This window comes from Montipora foliosa, chromosome 3, assembly GCF_036669935.1.
Source record: "Montipora foliosa isolate CH-2021 chromosome 3, ASM3666993v2, whole genome shotgun sequence".
Classification (NCBI taxonomy): domain Eukaryota; kingdom Metazoa; phylum Cnidaria; class Anthozoa; order Scleractinia; family Acroporidae; genus Montipora; species Montipora foliosa.
In genome coordinates, this window is record NC_090871.1 from 3,013,518 (window position 1) to 3,036,017 (window position 22,500).

The 22,500-nt window shown below is 39.4% G+C and overlaps 1 protein-coding gene across 3 annotated transcripts in view; it reads left to right on the forward strand.

Annotated features, from left to right (window-relative positions):
* The window catches only part of LOC137996461 (cartilage matrix protein-like), a 20,218-nt gene extending 2,387 nt beyond the window's left edge, over positions 1-17,831 (forward strand). For 2 of the 3 annotated variants that reach the window (XM_068841885.1, XM_068841886.1), the window contains exons 2-8: positions 2,584-2,657; positions 7,457-7,634; positions 8,806-9,035; positions 9,701-9,895; positions 12,280-12,686; positions 16,112-16,322; positions 17,687-17,831. In XM_068841885.1, the coding sequence (XP_068697986.1) occupies positions 2,584-2,657; positions 7,457-7,634; positions 8,806-9,035; positions 9,701-9,895; positions 12,280-12,686; positions 16,112-16,315 (1,288 nt within the window). In that variant the 3' untranslated portion in view covers positions 16,316-16,322; positions 17,687-17,831. Of the gene's footprint in view, positions 1-2,373; positions 2,455-2,583; positions 2,658-7,456; positions 7,635-8,805; positions 9,036-9,700; positions 9,896-12,279; positions 12,687-16,111; positions 16,323-17,686 lie in introns of those variants that run through there. The other variant, XM_068841887.1, reaches the window with a different exon arrangement.
* The last annotated feature ends 4,669 nt before the right edge of the window (positions 17,832-22,500 follow it).

A 22,500-nucleotide genomic window follows, 5' to 3' on the forward strand; every position in this document is an offset into this window, starting at 1 on the left:
TGGTCGTTGTTGACAAACGTACGTTCCGTAGCCTGGGACAAAGCAGAAAAGAGGAGTGCCGAAAATTAAATGCAAAAACCTAACGAAACCCAGTCTAAAGATCATTTATCGAAACAAGCGAAAAACCTAAGTTCAAGTTATCAAGTTCTTGTTTGTTTCTCAACAGTAACGGCTAACACGGGTACTGCTGTTTGTTCATTAACATGATGAAACAATCGAACTGAACCGGCATCTCGTCACGCCACCCATATTTTTGATTTTAACTAACGCGGCAACTGGACCAACAGAAATGGTTTGTGTATAAGAATTCAGTTCAAGGAAAGTTCATTTGAATCTTTTAGCAGGCTAGACAGTGATTGAAAACGTGCTCCTGACTTACGTTAGTTGGCGCAGTCAGTTTAGTGTAATGAGTCCCAGTAGAAAACCGGGAAAGAAGAACATATCAAGGTAGAGCACGGTGCTATGTTGTGCCCATGGCCGGTTTTCCGGCAAAATTAATTCGCTAGTTTAAACAGGACCACAATTTTTATCAAATTTAGGAAAACATTTTCTACCTGCAGAAGGAAGAAAACATTTTTAAATTACAGTGTTTAATATCGGATCTTTACATTGATTTTAGTGTATATTGCAGTGCTTTTTTTTAGTTCCTTGGGTTTAAATGGGTTCCCCGAAAACGAAATTTCCCATTCATCCGCTTTATAAAGCCAGTCCTTTTATGTCTTGGGAAACTATTGTATTCGAAGATCGAAAATTACGTGATTCAAATTAGGAAAATTTAATAAAAAACAATTACTGCATAGCTGAAGAAACTTTTTTTTTCTTTAAATGCAATGCTTTATTTCTTATTCAAATATAGACTGAGCCAAATATACAACTTTAATTAACTCAATGATCTTCAGGATCGACGATTTTTCAACAAACAATGGAGTAATTTTGATTAAATGATTTATTTAAACAGGCAATGTACATCGAATTGTCTGCTTAATTAAACATTTATGATGCATTTTTCTTTTTCGCACTACTCTAGAAAACAACTTGGCCACCATTTTTTGTTTGCTGAAAAACAGATAAAGAGATTGCCATCTTTGCACGAGAGCTTCTCTTTGAGGAAAGTCCATTGTTTTTGGGTCAGTTTAGATTCAGAGGCTTTCTCTAACAAAATGATTAGATGGCAATAAAAGTTGACGTGCAAGTTACGTTTCTTTCTTCTCGGTCTCAGATACACTGTTAATACCGATATGCAAAATTTTAAATACAAACCAAAAGGGATGTGGCACCGTTTCTTCAATTCTCTCATTGACGTTTTTTTTTTAAATCAGTTGCCAGTAGGTCAGTCCAGTGGACGCCAAAGCCATGAGCTGAATCCGACTGGAATTTCACTTCATCGAAATGGGGAAAACCCAGCCCTTTATCATAATTGACCGAGTTCGATTGCTCGTCATATTTTCCGATGCATCAGCTTGGATCATGCAGGAAAATTTGCGGCTTCTGAACTATGCGGAACATCTTATGACCGTCGTTGAACATTAAATCAATTTCATCCAGTACTGGCTTTAGACTTTTTTTGGGCAGAAACAGCTTAAAGAAGACATGTCTTTCAAAGACATTTAGTTGTACTGACTGTATGCGTGTTATCATGAACACGTTTTTAAACTGAGTGAAATTCTTCAGTTACTGACAAAGTCTCTCCTTTAAGCGTATCATACCCATTATTTGGCATAAAATTTTTCATTTACGGAATATTTAACGCAAAAAAAGATAATAAACAAGGTGAAAGTACATATAAAAATAAGTAACTGAGCTTGTTTTGAACAAAATGGCCATTCTTTGCCAGACAAAAATTTAGGTCGGCGGCTCATCGATGTTCCTGCACCAAAAATGTAACACAAAGCGCTGCATGAATTTTCCAGTCTTTCGCTTTCTTAGAATGGGCATAACAGACAAGTAGTATTTTTTCCTTGTTTTTTTTTTTATTGTTGGTACTTTTGGTCCATTCAGAACCCGTGGCTCAAACATCAATATCACTGAGGCATGGCTATTCGATCTCTTTCGTGGGGAAGTACATTGCGTCTCTCAGCTACTCTCCCGGGGATTTCACACTTTTATGTTTTGCAGCTCTTTGACCATATTTTTTTTTTCTCAGGCGATTACCAAGAACAATACTATTCCAAAATTTATCTTCGTCAACGTCTACAATATCACCAAAATAATAGTTTATTCGACTTATTCTCCAATTTCATTTCCGAAACATGTTCAAAATCACGCTTACAATACTCAATTTGGCAAATAGAACGCTTTGGGTTTGTCAATGTTTACACCTCATTTCACAGACTTTTATTATGTGTCCATTAGCCTTGACAACTAAATAGTTACAAATAGCACTCCCTGAAAAAACTACTTCGCATTTTAATCAAGCTTGTGATATCGGATCAAACAAGATCCTCTGAATTTCAGGTAGTTTTTCTTAGTTACCGTTAAAAAAAAGACTGCAAAGAAAATCCCTGCCTTTTATGCAGCTTGAAAAACGATCTGATCCGCAATATCTCCCAGAACTTTTATGAAGGGTACGTTGTTTTCTTTCAGGCTATCACCAGCTCCAGACATGAAGTTTCTTTTCATTTTCATAGCTTTAATTCTACAAACGTGGCACATACAAGGTAAGTACTTTTCAGTATTTTGAATTATAGAGGAAAAACTCGCAATCAACAGCATAATTTGGAAGCTGGTGCACCATTTATTATGCTCTGATGACCATATTCTAGACGGAATCCCTTTCGAAAACTTCGATTTCTGTTAAAACCTGTCAATACTGCTTTTTGGTTAAAAGAACAAATTGCGTTGGGCAGAATAAGCATAATCATAGAAAAAGCAGAACTTTCTTTCCGGCGACTGATTCTTTTACTCGTCTAATTGAAAATAAAACACTTTTAAGACAGCGCAAAGAAGTCAAGGATTGCCCTTACCAATTCTTAACCCTTTTCATACCCCATTGTAGTGGGATTGTGTGTCTTGTTTGCACTCACGCAATTGAAATAGGAAGGGTTTTTTTGCCTCTAATAGCAAATATGTTGTTTGTTTCAATAAATTTTTTGCTGGAAAAGATTTTTGTGAGATTTCCACCTTTTGTGAATTTAACCAGACTTAACAGATGTTGTGTAATTTTCGAGTTTAACAAATTTGCATACGTGTGTTGAAATGTGAAACGGGAGGATTTTTGTAGTAGTGCACTGTTAGCAGCGCATAAGTCACGAAAATAAACATGTCTGTTGGAAGCGTGCTTGAGTTTCAACAAAATGAGCCCCAAAATCGGCAAAAAATTGTGATGCTGATCAATTATAAAGTAGCTGCTATTCCCAAAACGATGGAATTACCTGGTGATAAATAACCTCGTCTTGGAGAGTAAATTTTTGACTTTCCAGAAACAATGGTCAACCTGGGCGATTTGGGCGATTGTGATCTTTGTGTTGAATTCGCGCATTTCTTGTCAAACTTGGAAGAAAAAGAAAACTAACAAAAACAAAAAACCGGTATCTTGCCATCATTTGACGCAGATGTTTCACTGTTTCGCGAGAAAACACGCCGCGGTAACTTGATCACGGCGCCCGCTGAATTCGATGTCACTTTCGATTTTGCGATTTACTTGCGCAGCCAAAAGTACAATAACAAATTTGAACGTTGCAAAAATCTCGCAAAGTGCTTTTTTGCTAATGGTAACTTTTCATATTCGCGGTTTAAAATTAATGTTGTTTTGATGTCGTAAATTTTGTTGCTGATGGCAAAATATTTTATTCTCCATCGACCGTCCTGAAAACTTCCTTCTGCTCTTCCTAAAAGATGTGTATCAATAGTCATTTACTTTTGCATCAATATTTGTTTTGCGTAAAGCAAGCTAACAAAATCTGTACCTTGCTTAGTTCGCATTTTTGGGTGTTAAAATAGAATTTTCGGTCCTATGCTTCTGTTACGAAGTGATATATTTTTTAGGGGACCCATCCAGATACTAACCCTGCCGGAGAAGAATAAACTTCAGTGAACTTTTGTATTACAAAGCTGTACGCTTAAACTCGTGGTGAGACAAAGTTGTGAGGGAAATGATCAACATGTCAGCCTAGAAGCCAATATTTCTGGATTCCCTTTTATTTTCTTCAATCTTTCTGGGTTTAGTAATTTGCTAGTATTAAACCACATGTCTTCTCAGGGGGCTATTTACCTAAGACTTTTACCATGTACAATACCAAAGCAATATTGTGTACTATTAGAGCTATATATTGAACTTGAATATCCTGGAAGACAAAACGCAGCTCAGTTGACAATATGGAATAAAGCGCTGTGTTACCGCACTACCACACGTACGCGATGCGTGCCTATTTTTTCAAAAGATGACCGGAATTTTTTTTCTTTCTGACACATGATTAATAGGCTGGTAGCCAGGTTTTAAACCTCAGAAAAAGATCTGTTTTGTCGTATGAACTGGTGAGCCAAAGGGCCTCTGCTGACACGACTTCTGGGTGACCCCTTAAATAGTCTTAATGACCTCCGACTTGAAAAATTGACTGGAACACTGCAGTTCAATACCATCCAACTCAGTCCCTTCTGTTTGAATAACACGTACCACAGGCAACCCAGTGTACGCTAATGGAGCGTCTAGTTTTTTTAATATGAGTGGACAACGAACCATTTTCATCAGATTATTTTGACACTGGAAACTTCTTATCTCCCAAACAAATAGTAGCTAAAAAAAAGAGGAATCAAACGGAAATGGGAAGTAAATAAAATGGGAAGAATAAATAGCGCGCCGACCTTGCTTCCGGGACAACAGAATTTAAAACTAACCAACTTATTTGCGTTTCTAGGGTTTAGTAAAATTTAAAATAAATGTGGATAATTAAACTAAATGAGCCATCATTATGTTTTTTATTGCTCCGCAATGAAGTGAAGGGCGTGGGTGAGATAGTCAACATCTGAAAAAAAAAACTAAAAATAAGCTGAATCTTATTTAACTTTCGCATGACCAAATGCTGCGACTTTCTATTAATATTCAATGGTTACCCACCACCGTTACTGAAACTGAAGAAAATATTTTATTCAGAAAACAATACGACAGCCGAATAGCCAACAGACCAAAAAAAATAACTCCCCGAAACGATTACAGTTAATGCAATCATTCTATTCTTTTTGGCTACCTCCTATGTAGTTAATCAATCAGGACGCACGAAAAGAACTGCAGAGTAACATTATTTATTCGATGCAACGAGATTGTGCAGGAAACAAAACGCGAAACGTGAGATACTTTTCGTTCACAGGCGCGTAGCGTCCTATACGCATATACGCACGTGCGTACTTGAAGTGACCAGAAAATTTTGAAATTTTTAGCAATTGTCTCTATTCTTAACATTTTACTCGTACGCAACCAAGATTTCGTGATGAAAGCACCACTTTGTTAAACTCTGAAAACTAAAACAAAAGCTATACCATGTTCTAACTTAGTTTTGCATTGTACCTTTTTTTTTTGCACCAACAATGCAGTGTTATTTGGCCAGCGTGCAACAAAAAGGCGAGGTTGCAAAGGAGCAACGTTCCAAGAACGTTCGTGACAAAGGAGCGACGTTCCGAGAACGTTCTTGACAATTCCAGTCACGCTAGCACAACCAAAACAATGTTTTGTTTGCGCCACGTTTGCTCAAAATAAGGGCAAGACGCTTTGTTCTTTGCTTGTATTCACACAACTATTTCGACAAGAAATAAAGAACGCAGTATTTTTCGCTCAGTTTACTTAGGTTTCTAGATCATATGTACTTGTGCGTACTTGAAAAAATTACCACGCTACGCGCCTGAATCGGTGTCACAAAGCATATGCAATTAAATACATTTCTGACGGTTCACATCAAACCCTTTTCGAACGAACCTTGACCGTAAATAATGAAGCACAAAAGATACAACAAGCTTTCATTCAAATAATTTTTCACAGTCACATTTCCATTTTTTTTTACCTTTGCAGAGTTGAGTACAAAATAAATGTAACTTGCCAGACAATTTTGTCAGTAAACACTAGCTGTAGTGCATTTCAGGCCTTCGATTCCTTCAATGTTTATTAAATCCATAAAAGAATTGCCATTTGGTTTCAGTGTTGTCATACCAAGTTAGTAAAACATTAGAAACAAAGCTCACTTTATGCAATTGACGTTCCATTCTTGAGCTCCATGTGGGTATATTTTGTTTAAAGATCCACTAAAACGCCATTCGCGTTACAATGACTTTCGACGCCAATGAAGGTTAAATTAGTGAAATTTCCAATTATTACCTGAAGACCGTGCAGAGTTGAGTAAAAATAAAATACAAATAGCCAGACAACAGAGATCACAGATCCACTTAAGGTGTTCGATTCCTTCTCTGTCTTTGTTGAACCCATAAGTTACCAGAGAAGTTTCCATTTGATTTCAGTGTTCTACATAACAGCACACTTAATAAAATATTAGACATACAGCTCACTTTGATTTCGGCTCGACGGGCGATAGATTGTTGTCGAAGTCCATTACTCGTCGCTTTTAAGATTCCACATGTTTATTTTTCCCCGCCTCTCTTGTTTATCCAACTGACTTTCGATTATTGAGCTCCATAAGGGTATACTTTGTTTAAAGATCCACTAAAACGCCATTCGCGTTACAAGACTTTCGACGCCATTGCAAGTTAAATATTCTACTGTGTCCACCAGAGAAATCTACGCATTTCCAATACCCTCTCGATCCTAAGAAAATACGCGCAGAAGGCTCTATGCACAAAGACACCACTTAGCAGGGGAGTGACGGGCAAGACTTTACCGACACGGAAAAAAAAAAGAAAAGAAAAGAAAACGACGAAATATTACCCATTTTCCGACTGGGAAACCCAGTAATTAAATTAGCTTTTATGCATTACTTGGCTGTGCAGCCAGACCACCAATTAATTCGCCCTTGTCACACGGCGGCCATATTGTCCCGGGAGACCAAAAAAGCTTTGTTTTACCACGCCAAGCCTCACCCCCATGGTTTCCACTGCGAGGCTTGGCGTTGTAAAACAAAGCTTTTTGGTCTCCCGGGACAATATGGCCGCCTTGTGACAAGGGCGAATGGAGTGGTGCCTAAGACAGACCGTCTTTGTAAGGAAAAATGGAAGTCCTATGGAGAGATTTTGCATCGCGTTTCAGTGAAACGGAAAACCGATGCAATGCCAGCCTCGATTCGAGAAATTGCTCGAAATATGTAAACAGCAGACAACAAAATGAGCCAAAATCAAACAGCTTCTTGTTTGCCGTTTACCCAAAACGGGATGGTAAATCTCAAATGCTAACGAAGTTGATTTTGCGAGAACTCAGTTATAATTCAACTCGTTTTGTCTTATTTATGAAAGAAAACCAGCTAATTTTTTTTATACTCAATGGACATCTGTCCTGTATTGTGTCTTTTATAAACTAATCCAGGTCAAAACCAATTTGCAACATGCAACCGAGCGTGGACGAAGATCGGTTGCTTTAAAGACAAGGTCAAGCCATCGCGCCCACTTCCGGAAATGCTTCTAAACGACAGAGATAGATTCAGTAAATACCACCAGCCAGGTTACCGACTAAATTGGAACAAATGGAGCCAGTCCCAACACAGGTGAAGCGAATACTTACGTCAACGTGGTACAGTGATTTATACGCTTGTCTTAAGATTGGGAGTTCCCGAGTTCAAGACCTGTTTTGTTCGGGCAGGTACAAAAGTCGAATCGCTCACCTCGGATCGATCGGAAAACGGTTTTGTAGGCTAAAACTATTTGCGCCGATTTCACCATGATTAACTTAAAGATTAGGGCTAGGGTGATTTCTTTAGGGCCTTATCATTTTTTTTAGGTCGATCTGAGGTGAGCGATCTGAGTTGATCCGGAATAACTTTTGCACCTGCCTGTTTTGATCACTGGTTGAATTTGATCCTGGTAGTCAATGCTTTAATTTCTAGGCTACACTTGAACAGCCAACAAGTACGCCTCTGTCCAGTAGAGAATGCTTAAGTTCTCATTCTGGCCTGGGTTGCTCGAAGCATGGTTAGCGCTAAAACCTATAGGTCTTGATACCTCTTAACTAACGGTTAACGTTAAGCAGGCTTCGAGGAACCTGCCCCTGTTTTGTTGTTTAATTGGTGTGTTTCACTACCCCTGCAAAGTTCCTATGGGAAGCACTCAATTAATTATGTATGTGTATGATGGCTCACCTTTTTGAGATCATAGCCTCTTGCACATCTCAGACGTTTCATTAATACGAGGACAGTTAGGCTACCGCTGCTCATTTATGATAACATCATAGAATAACAGGGTGCACATCAATAAGAATCATATTAGTCCTCATGATCATGAAAAGGGTTGAAACACGGCTAAAAAGCCCTTGAAAAACGCCGAAAATAGGGTAGTAGAAAATTGAACATATTACTGAAAAGGAGGGGTTTTTTTACAACCTACCATTTCCTGGCCATTAAGGATGCAGTCACTTCATCTGATACTGGTTGAGTTAGGTTCTGGCCAGTTAGCGTTAAGTTGAGAGGGGCGCGGCGTTTTGTGACGTCTACGATAATTGCCTTGAATATTTTTATCTCGATGAAAAATATTACTAACCATCGTCTAAGGTTGAGTAAATCGATCACTTATCCAAATTCCCTTGCGCTCTCTAGGAAGTCGCAAACCCTTCGATGGCTTACAAGTGACAAACGACTGTCTAGATACTCAACCCCTCCAACATGCTGCCAACTAAAACTAACTTTTGTCTATCTATTCATTTCTTTACTCGTTTTCCATCAGTCTTGCCTGTCGATGTGCTCAAAAAGCTCTTCAGAAAGGGTACAGAGTTTTTGGCTTGCAATTTTATGGAGAGTGTTGGAGCGGACCTTTTGCGGAGTTCAACTACTCGCGGGACGGAAAGTCTGATAAGTGCATCATGAACCTTCAGGCTCCAACCGCTTGCGTTAAAGATGACCCAAAGGAATGCGTGGGCCAAGCGAAAACAAACTACATTTACATGCTGACAGCAAGTAAGGAAATCACAATAGACACGGAAAGTCACCTATAATTATTTCTGTAGCTTTCCATAGTAAAGAGGTTCTTAGCTGATACGTCCTCCGACATAAATGGCATTAATTACTCACGCCTTGTCGAACAAATTGTTACTAATTACCAACCGATTCACTCCGAAGTTTTGTTAATTGGATTTCGGATAATACCATCTTCTACTCAACTGTGTACCTTTATAACCTGCGATCAGGCGTACTTTTCTTTCCCCAAGATGATAAGTAGGGAGGGAGGTCATGATCGCAGGTTAGTACCTTTTCTGCTTTGTGGTTTTCGGCCTTCTGCTTCATTACTAAGCTGAAATGAAAGTTTGGAACGGTTAGCACAAACTGGATATTGGTTTACACCAATAAACCAGCCATGAAATCGTGTAATAACTTTCTTATCATTAAAATATCAGTACTTGACCAGATTTCTAGAACCATGAGTAGGCATAGTTTTAAAGTTGGCTTTCCTGTGAGCCCGAAAAGGCTTCTGAGCTTTGAAGAAACGGGTCACCGTATCCCATCACTCAGATATGCCACTCTAACGACTTTCTCTCTTTCTCAATCATAAACGCAGTCGAAGCCTATCAAAACACGGGTTTCGTTTTCATAACACATTTAATCAGGTTTTCTTTTATTTCTAGATCCAGGTCCCCAGAGTCCGGATGTCGATGGCGGCTTTACAGAATGGTCCAACTGGACCGAGTGCAGTAAGACTTGTGGAGGCGGCACCAAGTCACGTGAGAGAGAGTGCACCAACCCAACCCCCCAGGGAAATGGCAAGCCTTGTGACGGAATCACTGAGAATATGACGCAATGCAACATGCAGAAATGCCTAGGTAAAATGGAAAAAATTAATTAGTTAATTAATCCCACAAATGCGCTGTGCTGCGCTATACCAGTCTTTTCTTCGCGTTAAAAAAAAGCAAAAAAACGTGAATGTATTGCTTTGGCTAAGCGAACAATTCATATTCCTTCTCGGGAAAAGTTGGCCAATCAGGGAGCGTAGTGAACTTTATAAAAAGCATAAATATCAACCTTTGCCGCAAAAACCACCTAAAGGAAAGAAAAGGAAAGGAACTTTATTTAAATGCCTATTCGTTCTAGCGCTGGAGCACTAATTGGGGACATCGTACACTGAAATTAACATTTAACGCAAATCAAGTCAAATGTTGGTTTATGAAGTGAGGGGAACACCGGAGTACCCGGAGAAAAGCCTTTCGGTGGAGAATAGAGAACCAACAAACTCAACCCACATGATATGACACATGATGCCGAGTCTGGGAATCGAACTCTGGCCACATTGGCGGGAAGCGAGTGCTTCACCATCCCTACACCCCATGCTACTATTCTTAACCCAAATCGGATCCGCAGGCGCTTTTAGAAATTTACATACAACTGGCCACTCCAAATAAACCGTATGATAATATACATGAAAAAATCACTTGATTCTGATTGGCTGAGAGCAGTGCAGCTCAAGTGTAACATTGTGCAAAAAGTGTAATACCAATGCGAATTACACATAAAAATTCTGGATTATGATTGGCTAATAAACAATAGCGTTTGGTCAGAACCAATCAAATCTTTTATTTTTAAATCAAGCGCGCGCCCTGGGTGGCGCAATTTATGGCGCAATATTTCCCTGATACGTGATACGTGTGCGCTTCTTCTGCTTAAAGCCGCGGCTACACGAGCGATTTTTGTCTCGCGCCGGTGATCAGGTGATGCGATTTTTTTCAGATTTTGTCGCGTCGCCTGCGCGCCAGGGTGGCTACACTTGGGACAAATTTTGGCGAAAAATTGAAGGCCGTGAGAATCCTATACTTTAAGCGACCAGGCCACTAAAAAACACAGATTCCTACTTTAATTTCATTGGCTAAATAGTCTTTAGTCGCGTCGCAAGCGCGGGCAAAAAGTTGCAGGGTGGCTACACGGTCAACTATCTCTGGCGACTTTTTTCTTGCGATTTTTTCACCCGTCGCGTCGCCGACGTGCGGTTTTCATCTCGCGCTGGCGACGCGATAAAGTTTGAAAAAATCGCATCACCAGCGCGAGCAAAAAATTGCTCGTGTAGCCGCGGCTTAACCATCTCGAATTTTTTTCATGTATATTAATAAGTACGTGTAATCACATGATTTCGAGTGCAATTTGGAATAAATAAGAAGACGAAGACGACAAATTCCACTCGCCCTATTGGCTCGTGCAATTTTGGTTGTCTTTGAAAAAATACTCGTGCTTATTTATTCCAAATGGCATTCGAAATCATGTGATTACCTATACGTATTCCACAGTCAACAGGTTTGCGAATTGGTGTTTCCTTTGAAAGTGCCCAGTGCAGTCCGTGCATCTACTTGCAAGAGTGTGCTCAAGGCCAACAAGGAAAACCGATAGCTCTTACAAACCGAGTACGAGAGCCGCACTACAATTTATCGTCCGTTGTTGTTTTTTCTTTGTTTTGTTTTTGGCTTGAAAGCGTGCATACTAGGAAGCTTAAGCACGCGCGTTTTTAAGACGCGGACGGCAACCGGAAGTGAGCCGTTTCCCCTTTTAACTTGTCTTCATTCAACCAAATTTATGTTGCTAAGTATCTTTTCTCCATTAGAGATGATTAGTATAAAAATCTGAGAGACACCACTGTCCTGTTAATCAAATTCAGCAAATGGTAAGATTCCGAGATCACAAAGAAAGCTCCCTATCGCAAATACTCTTTTTTTTCTTTGGCCATTTCAGTTTTATCAGAAATAACACAAACAGCGGTGACAAACATCAGATATAAACTTGACGTTTCGTATGCTTCCCGCATACGTCTTCCGAAGTGACGGTTAATACAAAAATGGAGTTTAAATATACAGGATCACTAACTTATTTACTACTAACTATTTTAATAAATATTTTAATAGTTACTTAAAAGTAACAGTAGAGGTGACAAAAACTAATAAAGACACAGCTCATCGCTGCTGACCTTAAATGAATATGTCGGCAGCGAAAAGCTGTGTCTTTATTAGTTTTTGTCACTTCTATTGTTACTTAATTGTTAATAGTTAATAAGTTAGTGATCCTGTATATTTAAACTCCAATTTTGTATTAACCGTCACTTCGGAAGCTCCCTAACTACTGGACCGCACTGTCCCAGTTTTAGACGTACCCAATCGAAAACTGCCTTCATGGGGTGTGTGTTAGCTAATCAGCCGAGTCTATATTAAATACTTTTTTTGTGTATTAGAATGTGAGAAAAAGATGGATGTGGCCATTGTTGTTGACACCTCGAGCAGTGTAAAGAGAGTGAATTTCGAAGTGGTGAAAACGTTTATTGAGAAACTCGTTGAACAGATGCCCATCTCTTCCCGCATGTCACATGTTGCTATCGTTAGCTACAATCACAGGGCCTACAAGAACTGGGACTTCCTGTCCAACAATGCACAGTACCTCCCCTCCCTCCAGGAAGCCATAAGTAAACTCAACTACAGACCGGGAGGAACTAGGACCGACAGAGGGATGAGTAAGGCCTCTGAATTGTTTAGCCCAGACGAAGGCGCGCGACGTGATGTTCCACACGTTCTTATAGTAATTACAGATGGAAAAACAAGTCCCAAGTCAAAACCATACTCAGAGGTTTTGAAGCCTTTGAAGGTAATGACATATTAGGGATATTCACAATCGAATTTTACTGCAAACATCAAGCTGAAATAGGCCACTTTGGAAAATACCATAATACTCTTTGTCTGTCCCTCCAAATTTTGCATAAGCGATTTTTTACAGTTTCTCTTGGGACTTACAATGGTCCCAAGAGAAAACAAAAACAATGCTCATGCGAAATTTGGGGGGACAAACAAAGAGTATTATGGTATTTTCCGAAGTGGCCTATTAAATTTGTGTTTCGTCAAAAATGAAATTCATTCGACTTTAGTTCATGTCTGGAATCTACAGATATCAAGCAACTTCTCATAGATGAAAGAGGGAATAATAAAAATAATAATAAAATTAATAATTCGGGGCTCGGTAAATATATCCACCACTTTGACCTACACTGAGGGGAATAATTGTTTCAGTAGATACCACACAAGAAGAATAAAAGGCGGACCAAAAGAAATTTAGTTTTGTAAAATGTGGTCGGAAATTTCAAATCTCACGCGCTGGTTACACGGAAGTGCCTACGAGTCAGCAAATCATCGCGCAAGGAGAGTTCAAATAAACAAACAAACAAACAAACAAAAAAAGCAAAACCTTTATTTTCCCTTGTGTATTCACTTGTGTGGTATATACTAAATAAACTTTATTTATTACACATAACATGAGAATTTTATTTTCTAAAGCTCATTTGTACAAATCAATACGCTTTATTTTCACATGTGAAAAATGCCTATACAGCCAATCAGAATGGTGTACAGCTCTTTCATGTGTGGAAGTATAACCAATCAACGATAGCTTAAAGGCCTTTCCAAGCCAATCATCCGTGCATCTCGTGCAAAATCGTACTTTGTTATTGAACTAAATTAAATTTGCATTAGGTTTTATTGTTAGTGAGTTTTTGTTTCTAATTTGCGTTCAGTAAACTATTTCAATGAAACTTCTCGTCTTATGTTTAATAAAAAGCTCACGACCTAGAAAGTGCTTTGTACGGGGTTGTATTCACTCGTTGTTTGTGTCAAAACCCTCACTCGCTCGTACCTCGCTCGTTCGGGTTTTTAACACAAACAACTTGTGAATAAAACCCCGTACGCCACACTTTCTATGACGTAAACTATATTTAAGTGTCAACTGTATTTAGTGCTGAGGAACTAATCGAAGACACAATACAGAAATCAATTTAAATGACTATTATCGTAGGTTGGTGATTGAGGAGAGGGGAAAACCGGAGTTTACCCAGAAAAAAACCTCTCGAAGCAAAGTGGAGATTCACATGTGACGCACGGTCCGCCGGGAATCGAACCCGCGGGCTTAACCCGCGGGTCACATTGATTTGAGGGGAGTGCTTCTGTTTGACATTGACGGCTGGCTGAGTTGCCGGGTTGAGCATTGGACTAATGTGTAGGAGGTCGAGGGATCAAAATCCTGGCCGGACAACACCCAGGGTCTTTTAATAACTGAGGAGAAAATGCTGCCTTTGTAATGACATCCGCAAATGGTTAGACTCTCTAGTCTTCTCGAATAAGGACTATAAACCGTAGGCCCCGTCTCACAACCCTTCAATGTTCATAATCCTGTGGTACGTAAAAGAACCAACACAATATTCGTAAAGAGTAGGGCGCGGAATTCCCGGCATTGTTGCCTGTCCTCAGTCTGTGGTATATCACGGCTGGGAAGGTAAATGCCGGGAGATATTAGCTACGACAAGCTACTCTAAAATCCGAGAGTAAAGAAAGATATATGATGTGATACGATATGATGATGTCACGCTTGCCGTTTGTCGCGTAAACGCAGCTATAAATCTTTAAATTGTTTAAGCTCGTTGAATGGCATAACATCCACCTATCACTAAGTGCGCAAGGGAGGGGAAAACTAAAAACTCAGATAGTGTACTTGAATAGGCAAAATATGCGAAGTTTTCTTACGGCTGAAGAGAAATGATGCTTTTGAGATCACTTCTGCAAATAGTTACTGTTGTTCTCTTATAGAAAAAGACGACAAATATTAGTCCGCACACAACACTTCACTACAGTAGGGAGTTTAAGAACTGACAACGGCTAAGGAAAAACGTCATGGCAAAATATAATTTTGCATTGTGTTAAGTATATCCCATGTTATTCGCGTTGTACCATGTGGGCGAAAAATCCTATAACTGAATTCCTGGTGAGCGAACAGTTTGGAAGTAAAGAGAGAAGAGTGTAAGTTCATCGAGAACTTACACGCTGCATGCATGATGTAAGATGAACGTTTTGTTCAATTAGTACCCAGTGTCTTTATCTTCATCTTCCTCATTCCTAGTATCCAGTAAGATCGCCAAATTGTCCCTCCGACTTCCCTCCACTCGTAAAAATAAAGATAACCCTAACCTCAAAATAACTTTAATCCTCTGTGTTGTTGTAAATAGGTAGTTGGTTTTAGTCTTGATGGAGACACTTTGTGATGTTTCTCTAACGGAGTCTGCATCTGACTGTCTTTCTGTGACTCTCTGGTCTTTGCCTCTCTTTGACTCTCTGGTCTCTCTAGTATTCGCTCTGACCAGGAACCCATGACCCGGAGCCTACAAGTCTACTGTGTTCGTGTAACGGCGTTTTTCACAGACCGATTTGGTTTTAGATTGAATTTCCCGCGAATGAGACTCCCACAGGAGCCCGATGACCAATTACGAGAAATTAAGCTGACGTCATAGGGTCACCGAACCGGAACTGCCTTTGTTTTTTTTCCGGAAAAGATAGTCTAAAAATAGATCGGTCTGTAAAAATGGCCCAGTATGGGAGCTGTAGGCTCCGAATCATGGGTTCCTGCTCTGACGAAGGTCTATCGCTCGGAAACGTTAGCAGTTCGCCAATCTTTCCGCTTACGGTGGTTCATTTTTCTCTGTCATCTCGTTTAATGAAACCAAATTTGTCTGGCTTCCCACCGACGCACTACCGCAGTTTCTATAGAAACTAAGTTCCTTCATTCTTTGCAGTGATTACTTTGGTTCCATTCATGGATTGGGTGACAGTCTTTCCAGGGAATAATTTACATGTATTAGTCCAATATCACTCCAAAATGTTGCAAAGGGCATCGCTGAGTGGTCTTCATTTAACGATGAAGTGTATTTGGTAAATTCCTTTGCAATAATGTATTTAATTAGCAACTATTCACCGAAGTGGAGGATCCACCACTAGCCACTGACACTGACACTGAGGTGATAATTCTTTTAATATATACTAAAACAGTGAGATAATATAGCACAAAAAGATGATTTTAATTCATTTATTTCTGCAAAAATTACAACAATTTCGGACACAAATTAGCGCGCGAATTCCTCGGAGATGAATAGCAATGGATATCCGGAGTTTGAGTAGCCAATCAGCTCGCGCGTTCAACGCTATGCACTGTTTCGATATATACTAAATATTACTTTATCTATTTGTTGCCACCAGGAAAAGAATGTAAAAATCATTGCAGTTGGCGTTGGCCCGATGGTAGACAAGAACGAGTTGACAAAAATTGCTTACGGCAACAGCAAAAACGTTCTACATGTGGACAAGTTTGATGATCTCAACACGAGGATAGACGACATTACTGCAAAATATTGCGTCGCAAAAAAGCCAGTTGACATTAATAAATTGATGGAAATTTACTGATTGTGAGGTAAGTAGACTAAGTACAAATTTGTAGAATTGAACAAAACAGTGCAATTACCTTCCTTAATTCGTGTTTTTTTAGGAAAATTCCCCGCCAATGAGAAGCCAAATCAAAACGAATAAGTCTTGTGGGTATGCGTTTGCCCTCTCTTAACGACGCCTTAATTTGCGACCTGCATATTTTGTGATTGATCAAAGTTTTCATACCGTGCCATCAAATGACTAAATTCCACAAATCTTTCTCCAGTTTCAATTTAAACAACAGCACTGCCTCCCCCCCCCCTCCCCTTCCCCACGTCTTTGAAGTTCAGCGATATTTGAATCAATTTACTACTTGCGCAATCCCATAATACACCTCTATTACCCCCCAAAACGTTTGCATAACCATTGTGACGTGAAAATGTCCCAAGAGAAGTCGAAAACAATGCCTGTGCAATTATTATTATTTATTTTATTTTTTTTTTTTTGGGGGGGGGGGAGCTATTTTTTTGGGGGGAGGGAACTAAAAGAGGTGTATTATGGGATTTGTGCAGGTAGTGAATGCCGGGTGGTATCGAAAACAAAGACCCAACACCAGGCACGTCTGAGAAACACATTAGCCGGGATCCCGGCTAACCGGGATGAGATTTTTTCATGTAATCGCCTTCACCGGGTCAGCCCGGTTAGCCGGGCTAGCGATTTCTAACCACATTACTCCACTTTAGAGCAACATGGCCCACGGAATAGTCGCTTTTTTATGTTTAAATACAAGATGTATCAGATAGCAAGTCTTGAGGCTTCTTTAAATTGTAGAATGATGAATTTTAATAACAATTTAGCGAGACAAACTGCCCTCCACTTCCTTGTTGTTGTCATCTTTTTTCACACGACATCGGACTGCGGACCGGGTATAATACGTGGACTAGGCATAATTCACGGACTGCGCACCGGGCTGTCCCGGTGAAGGCGATTACGTGAAAAAATCTCAGCCCGGTTATCCAGGATCCCGGCATCGTAATGCCTTGACTTCGGCTAACCCGCGCTGAGATTTTTCCATGAAATTGCAAACTTGATTTTGGTGTGTTTCTCAGACGTGCCGGGATCTCGGCTAAACGAGCCAGCCCGGCTAACAGGGCCAGCCCGGCTCATGTCAGTAATCGGCCCCTTAGATCTGCTTAGGACTAACTCTTCAAAAATAACGTTTGAATTAAACTTAATTGTACGTCAGTTTTCGAATGGGTCTTCGTTTTCGAGGTCTTAGGTATTCGGTCTTCGTTTTCGATACTACCGTCAATGCAGTCCCAGTTCGATTTCTATTCGTCCCAACGGAGTCATCGTTTGTTTGGAAACGCCTTGCGATGGTTGAAACTTTTCGTTTCATTTGTGTTACAGGTGAACAGGACATTATGCAATTGAAGGGGAAGATGTTTAAAAGGGAATTTAGTTTTACGTTTAAGAGGAAAACCTTGATTTTAGTTGCATGTGAACCACGTCAAAGTTCTCAAGAAGTAATAAAGCACGAAGAAGAATACAATAACTGTTGTGATTTCTCATTTCCCTTTGTCCCCAAAAGGGATTTCATCCACCAATATGCTACAGGCGCCAAATTAGAGACTTTTTTCACCTTCCACGTCAGAATACCTGTGTTTGATAATCAACCAACCATTTCTCCGATGGCTTTGGAGCCTCACCGTTCAAAACTTTTCAAGATTGTAGACAAAAAAACGTAGTTACCACATAACAGACCCTTCTTCAAAATGGCAGCAGCGGAATTTAATGAGTTAAAATTTAACGAATTTTAGAAGTAAGTTAAAATTACAAACTGGTATCAGAAATAGAAAGAGCTTCTTTACTTTACTAACCCTGTAGAGTTTCAGCGTCTTAGGTGTTATGTCAGCAGAGGAAATGTAAGTTGAAATTTGACAAATTTACAGACGTTTGTATGACTGGGGGTGTACGCCATACCCCCAATCATAAAAACGTCTATAAATTTTTCATGATATGCTGAAACTTTGCATGGTTACTTAAGGAGGCTCCCTAGAGTTTTAGGGCCGCGCGCAAGCTGGGCTCTTGTACGGAGCGTAAAGCCTGAATTTGTGTGACGTCTGCGTGACCAAATCTGTAAAATCAACTGCTAATTTTTTCGCGTTCCCTCCGGTAGTTTTTCTTAAATTGGCTCAGTTCTAACCACGTACAGATCCTATAAAATACCCTACATTTGTTAAAATATGGCAGAGTTAATCGAATATATTTAGAAAAATGACGAATTACAGAATATTGGCAAAACCGTCTTAACGACCTTGACTTTTTATAACTTCAAAATGTCAGGCAATTTCATTTCCATAATGCGGCAAACAATGAGGAAATAACCGAGGGAAAGTATAAATATTAAGGAACTTAAGCCTAAAATAGGAATATATCTGCCTGGCATAAGAGTGATGTTGCCATGGTAAAGGCCATAATCCAAAAATCGACACCCAAAAAATAAGTCTTATTATGTCGGTACCCATACTGGTAAGTCTCTACGGTGAAAACTTTGAGAGAAATTAATTAGGTTTCCTTTTGTAACTCGTGCCCTGTAATGAGGGTATTCGAGCCTTTGCACTATTACCAAACATGAGCCCCTCGCGTAGACTCGACAAATATTTCAATATCCTGAAAGGAAATGTATGAGTGTGGTAAGCGATAGTGAAGGAAAGAAGAAGAAAACTTCATAAATCTGTGGAGTTGGTTTCTAAAAAGGAGATAGAATGGTTAGTACTAAACACTGCTGTTGCAAATCGGACTCACAGTATCCAGATAAATGACCATAAATTGCCGAAATCTCTCAAAGAGTTGCGGGAATCAGGAAAGAAAGTCTTCATACCGCTACCAAAACCATCGTAAGACATCAAGAAATGTAAGCCATGGTTAATCGATTGAAGACGGGAATTCTTAACTGTGAAAAACATATATTTGTGCTCTACAAATGGTCCCACAGCAGAAGTTTCTGATATTCACCAGGAGTAACAAGAAAGTTCATAAAATACCACTCCGCCGCGAGGAAATGGCACCTGATAGAAAATTACCCACATCTAAGAGGAATATTTAACACGCCCCCCATACTTCAGTTCAGTTCAGTTCAGTTTATTTAGCCACAATACATTACCAAGTTTAGTATAAAAAAAAAAATTATCACATGGCAAGGGAGCCCAGAAGAAACCATGGGGCTTATAGGGCCTGGCCCCCCTCGTTACATAAAAGAATACAAATCAGAAAGAGCTTACATGGATTGATGGACTAAAGAGACTGCTTAATTAAATTACCATTACACATAACACGATATTTGCCTTATTTTACACTAGTAACAAGAACAAGAAGGGGAAGGCATCAGAATCTGATTAATAACATGGCAAGAGATACGTTTTAATCTTAGACTGAAAAGAATATATAAATGAATGAGCATTTCGAATGTCAGAGCATAACCTATTTAAGAACACTGGGCCTTGGTAAATGATGGAAAATTTCCTTATATTAGTACGGAAAAATGGGATATAGAATCGGTTAGACGCACGAGTATTACAGTTATGAACCTGATTCGTACGTAAAAACAAATTGCTAAAAGAGGGAGAAAGTAAGTTATTATTATAAGAATACATAAGTTTACCTAGGTGCAAAGAATAAATATCTACAAACTAAAGGAATTTAAATCTCTAAATAATTGATCAGTACGCGCATCAAAAGGCTTCTTATTAACAATTCTAACAATACGCTTTTGTAGCAAAATAAGACGATTAAGGTTAGTAGGGTATGTTGAACCCCAAACTATAATACAATATTGAAAATAAGGGTAAACTAACGAATAATACAACGTTTTCAAGGCAAGCTTAGAGTGACAAGGACTTGATCTACCAATAATACCAATAGATTTAGAAATTGTGCAAGCAATATGTGAGATATGTGGTTTCCACGGAAAGGTTTTCATCCAAAATAACACCGAGAAAAGTAACTTCCTTAACCCGGGTCATCTTGTGACTATTAATTTCAATATTTAAATCAAATTCTTCTCTTCTTTGCCTTGGTTTGAAGATTACATAGTTCGATAACGTAGAATATGGCAAAGAAAAATCCATGAAAGATATCTTAGAGCAAAACAGACAACCGTTTCCGAACAGCAGGAGTAGCGTAATAATAAGGCCCATCAACCGTCTTTTCCAACATGCCAACCTGCCGACGGAGTAAAATAGGGACCAGAACTTGCACTAGGGTACCATTTCCTTCCAACATTGAATCTTTTTTTTGTATTTTCGCCACAGACCAAAGGCCATAATCGATGCTCGGATCAAGCGCATGGTTACTTTTACTGTTTACACGACCCTATACAGCCCTTCACTTGTTTAAAAAGGTCGTCACGTTTGCCCGTCAATTTCAACCTCCTACACTTTAAACACCCTTCTAGCTGCTCAATTGTGTATTTTTCTGGTTCTCTCGCGAGAACTGAGCTTAAGATTGAAGCGAATATTATGCCTCATTTCTCTTGTGACTCTTTGTTTGTCTGAGTCACTTGCGGGTCTATAATTTCATGACGTCGTTAGTGCAAAGTGCTATTAAAGGTGCTCTTTCTATTTCTGGTATTAGTATTTTAACTTACCATACTTGAATTTTCGGCCGCCATTTTTGAGAAGGGTCTGTTTCAGTTCTTATTAATCTTGATCAGTTGGCACAGGCAGAAAATGGCGATTTTTCTCAATAGTTTATTTGATTCCGCACATCGTTCAATTTCCCTACGTACCAATTTTCGAATGCTCTTCTCGGTAACTAGTAATATTTTTTGGAGTTCAACCATTTTAACAATGATTAGTTTCTAATAATGAACGCCACTACTGTCTAATTAAAAAACCTGAACTTATTTACAGTGCGACGCGCCTTACGTGGCCACCTAACAAAGTTTTTTAAAACTTATACGCCAATCAGGGTGTGCGAACTTGATTGACAGTCACCCCTCCTTGCAAAATTCGCACGGTTGTACGTTGAATACCGTTGCATGGGTTATTGAGTTCTCTTATTTACACTTACTTGTCAAATGTGAAAGTTTGTTGGGTGCCAAAGGTAAGGCGCGATGCACTGTAAGGATTTAAGGACTGCTAGCTTTAAGGTGGCTCAAACTAGTTTCAGCAATTTGGAGGGAATGTCTTAAACACTTAACTCACTATGTAACCTGTGATCAGGCTAGGCTTGCTCGAACCATACCGTGGTTAACGAATTGAATATTTAAATTTGACACGGTGTCATCCAGCATTATATATATACCTAAGAAGAACGGTGATTTCCGTGGAATCAGTGTAACACCGGTGATCGCCAGAGCTCTTGAAAGGGTTGTATACAACACACATGTCAGACGCGTCATGGAGGATCACCTGAGCAGTAGTCAATTCGCGAACAGAGAGGGTGGGAACTGCACATCTCCGCTCTTAACTATTCGGCACCGGATTTGCAAATACCTAGATGATAATAACTGTAAAGCTGTGCGACTCTTTACCATGGACTTTTCCAAGGCATTTGACTCGGTGAAACACAATCTTTTGTCCACCAAGCTTAAACGATTACATGTATCGTCATATCTTGTTAATTGGTATCACAGTTTTTTATCCGCTAGACAGCAACGCATTCTGTAGGTGGAAAGCTGTCAATAAGGGTACCACACAAGGTAGCGTTAGTGGCCCCCACCTCTTTAATATATTTCTTAACGATCTTGAAATTACATATGATGGCATCCCTGCGTTATCCAAATATGCTTTGTTGCACCGGTACTAGGCAATACTGACACCTCTGTAGCCTTAGTAAACGAGTTTTTAAGTCGTGAGATAACTGTATGTCATTTAACCCTAGTAAATGCAAAAAGCTCGTAATTAGAAAGAAATCGAACAAGGACACTTACAATCCAGTCAAATGCATCCCACAACATAGTGAATTGTGCTTACTTGGAGTCACACTTCAGAGTGATTGTAAGTTCAGTTCTCATGTTAAGGTCAAACCAGCTAAGGCTAACAAGGGCCTCCATATATTAAGAACTTTGAGAAAGGAACAATATGACCAGAATGAAATAGACCTCCTTTTTAAGACAATTGTATTGTCTAATTTAACTTATGGTCTTTCAGTGTACGGTGCGTATGAACGTGATCTAAACACAGTGCAGAACTTTTTAAACAGATCTTACAAGCGGCGTT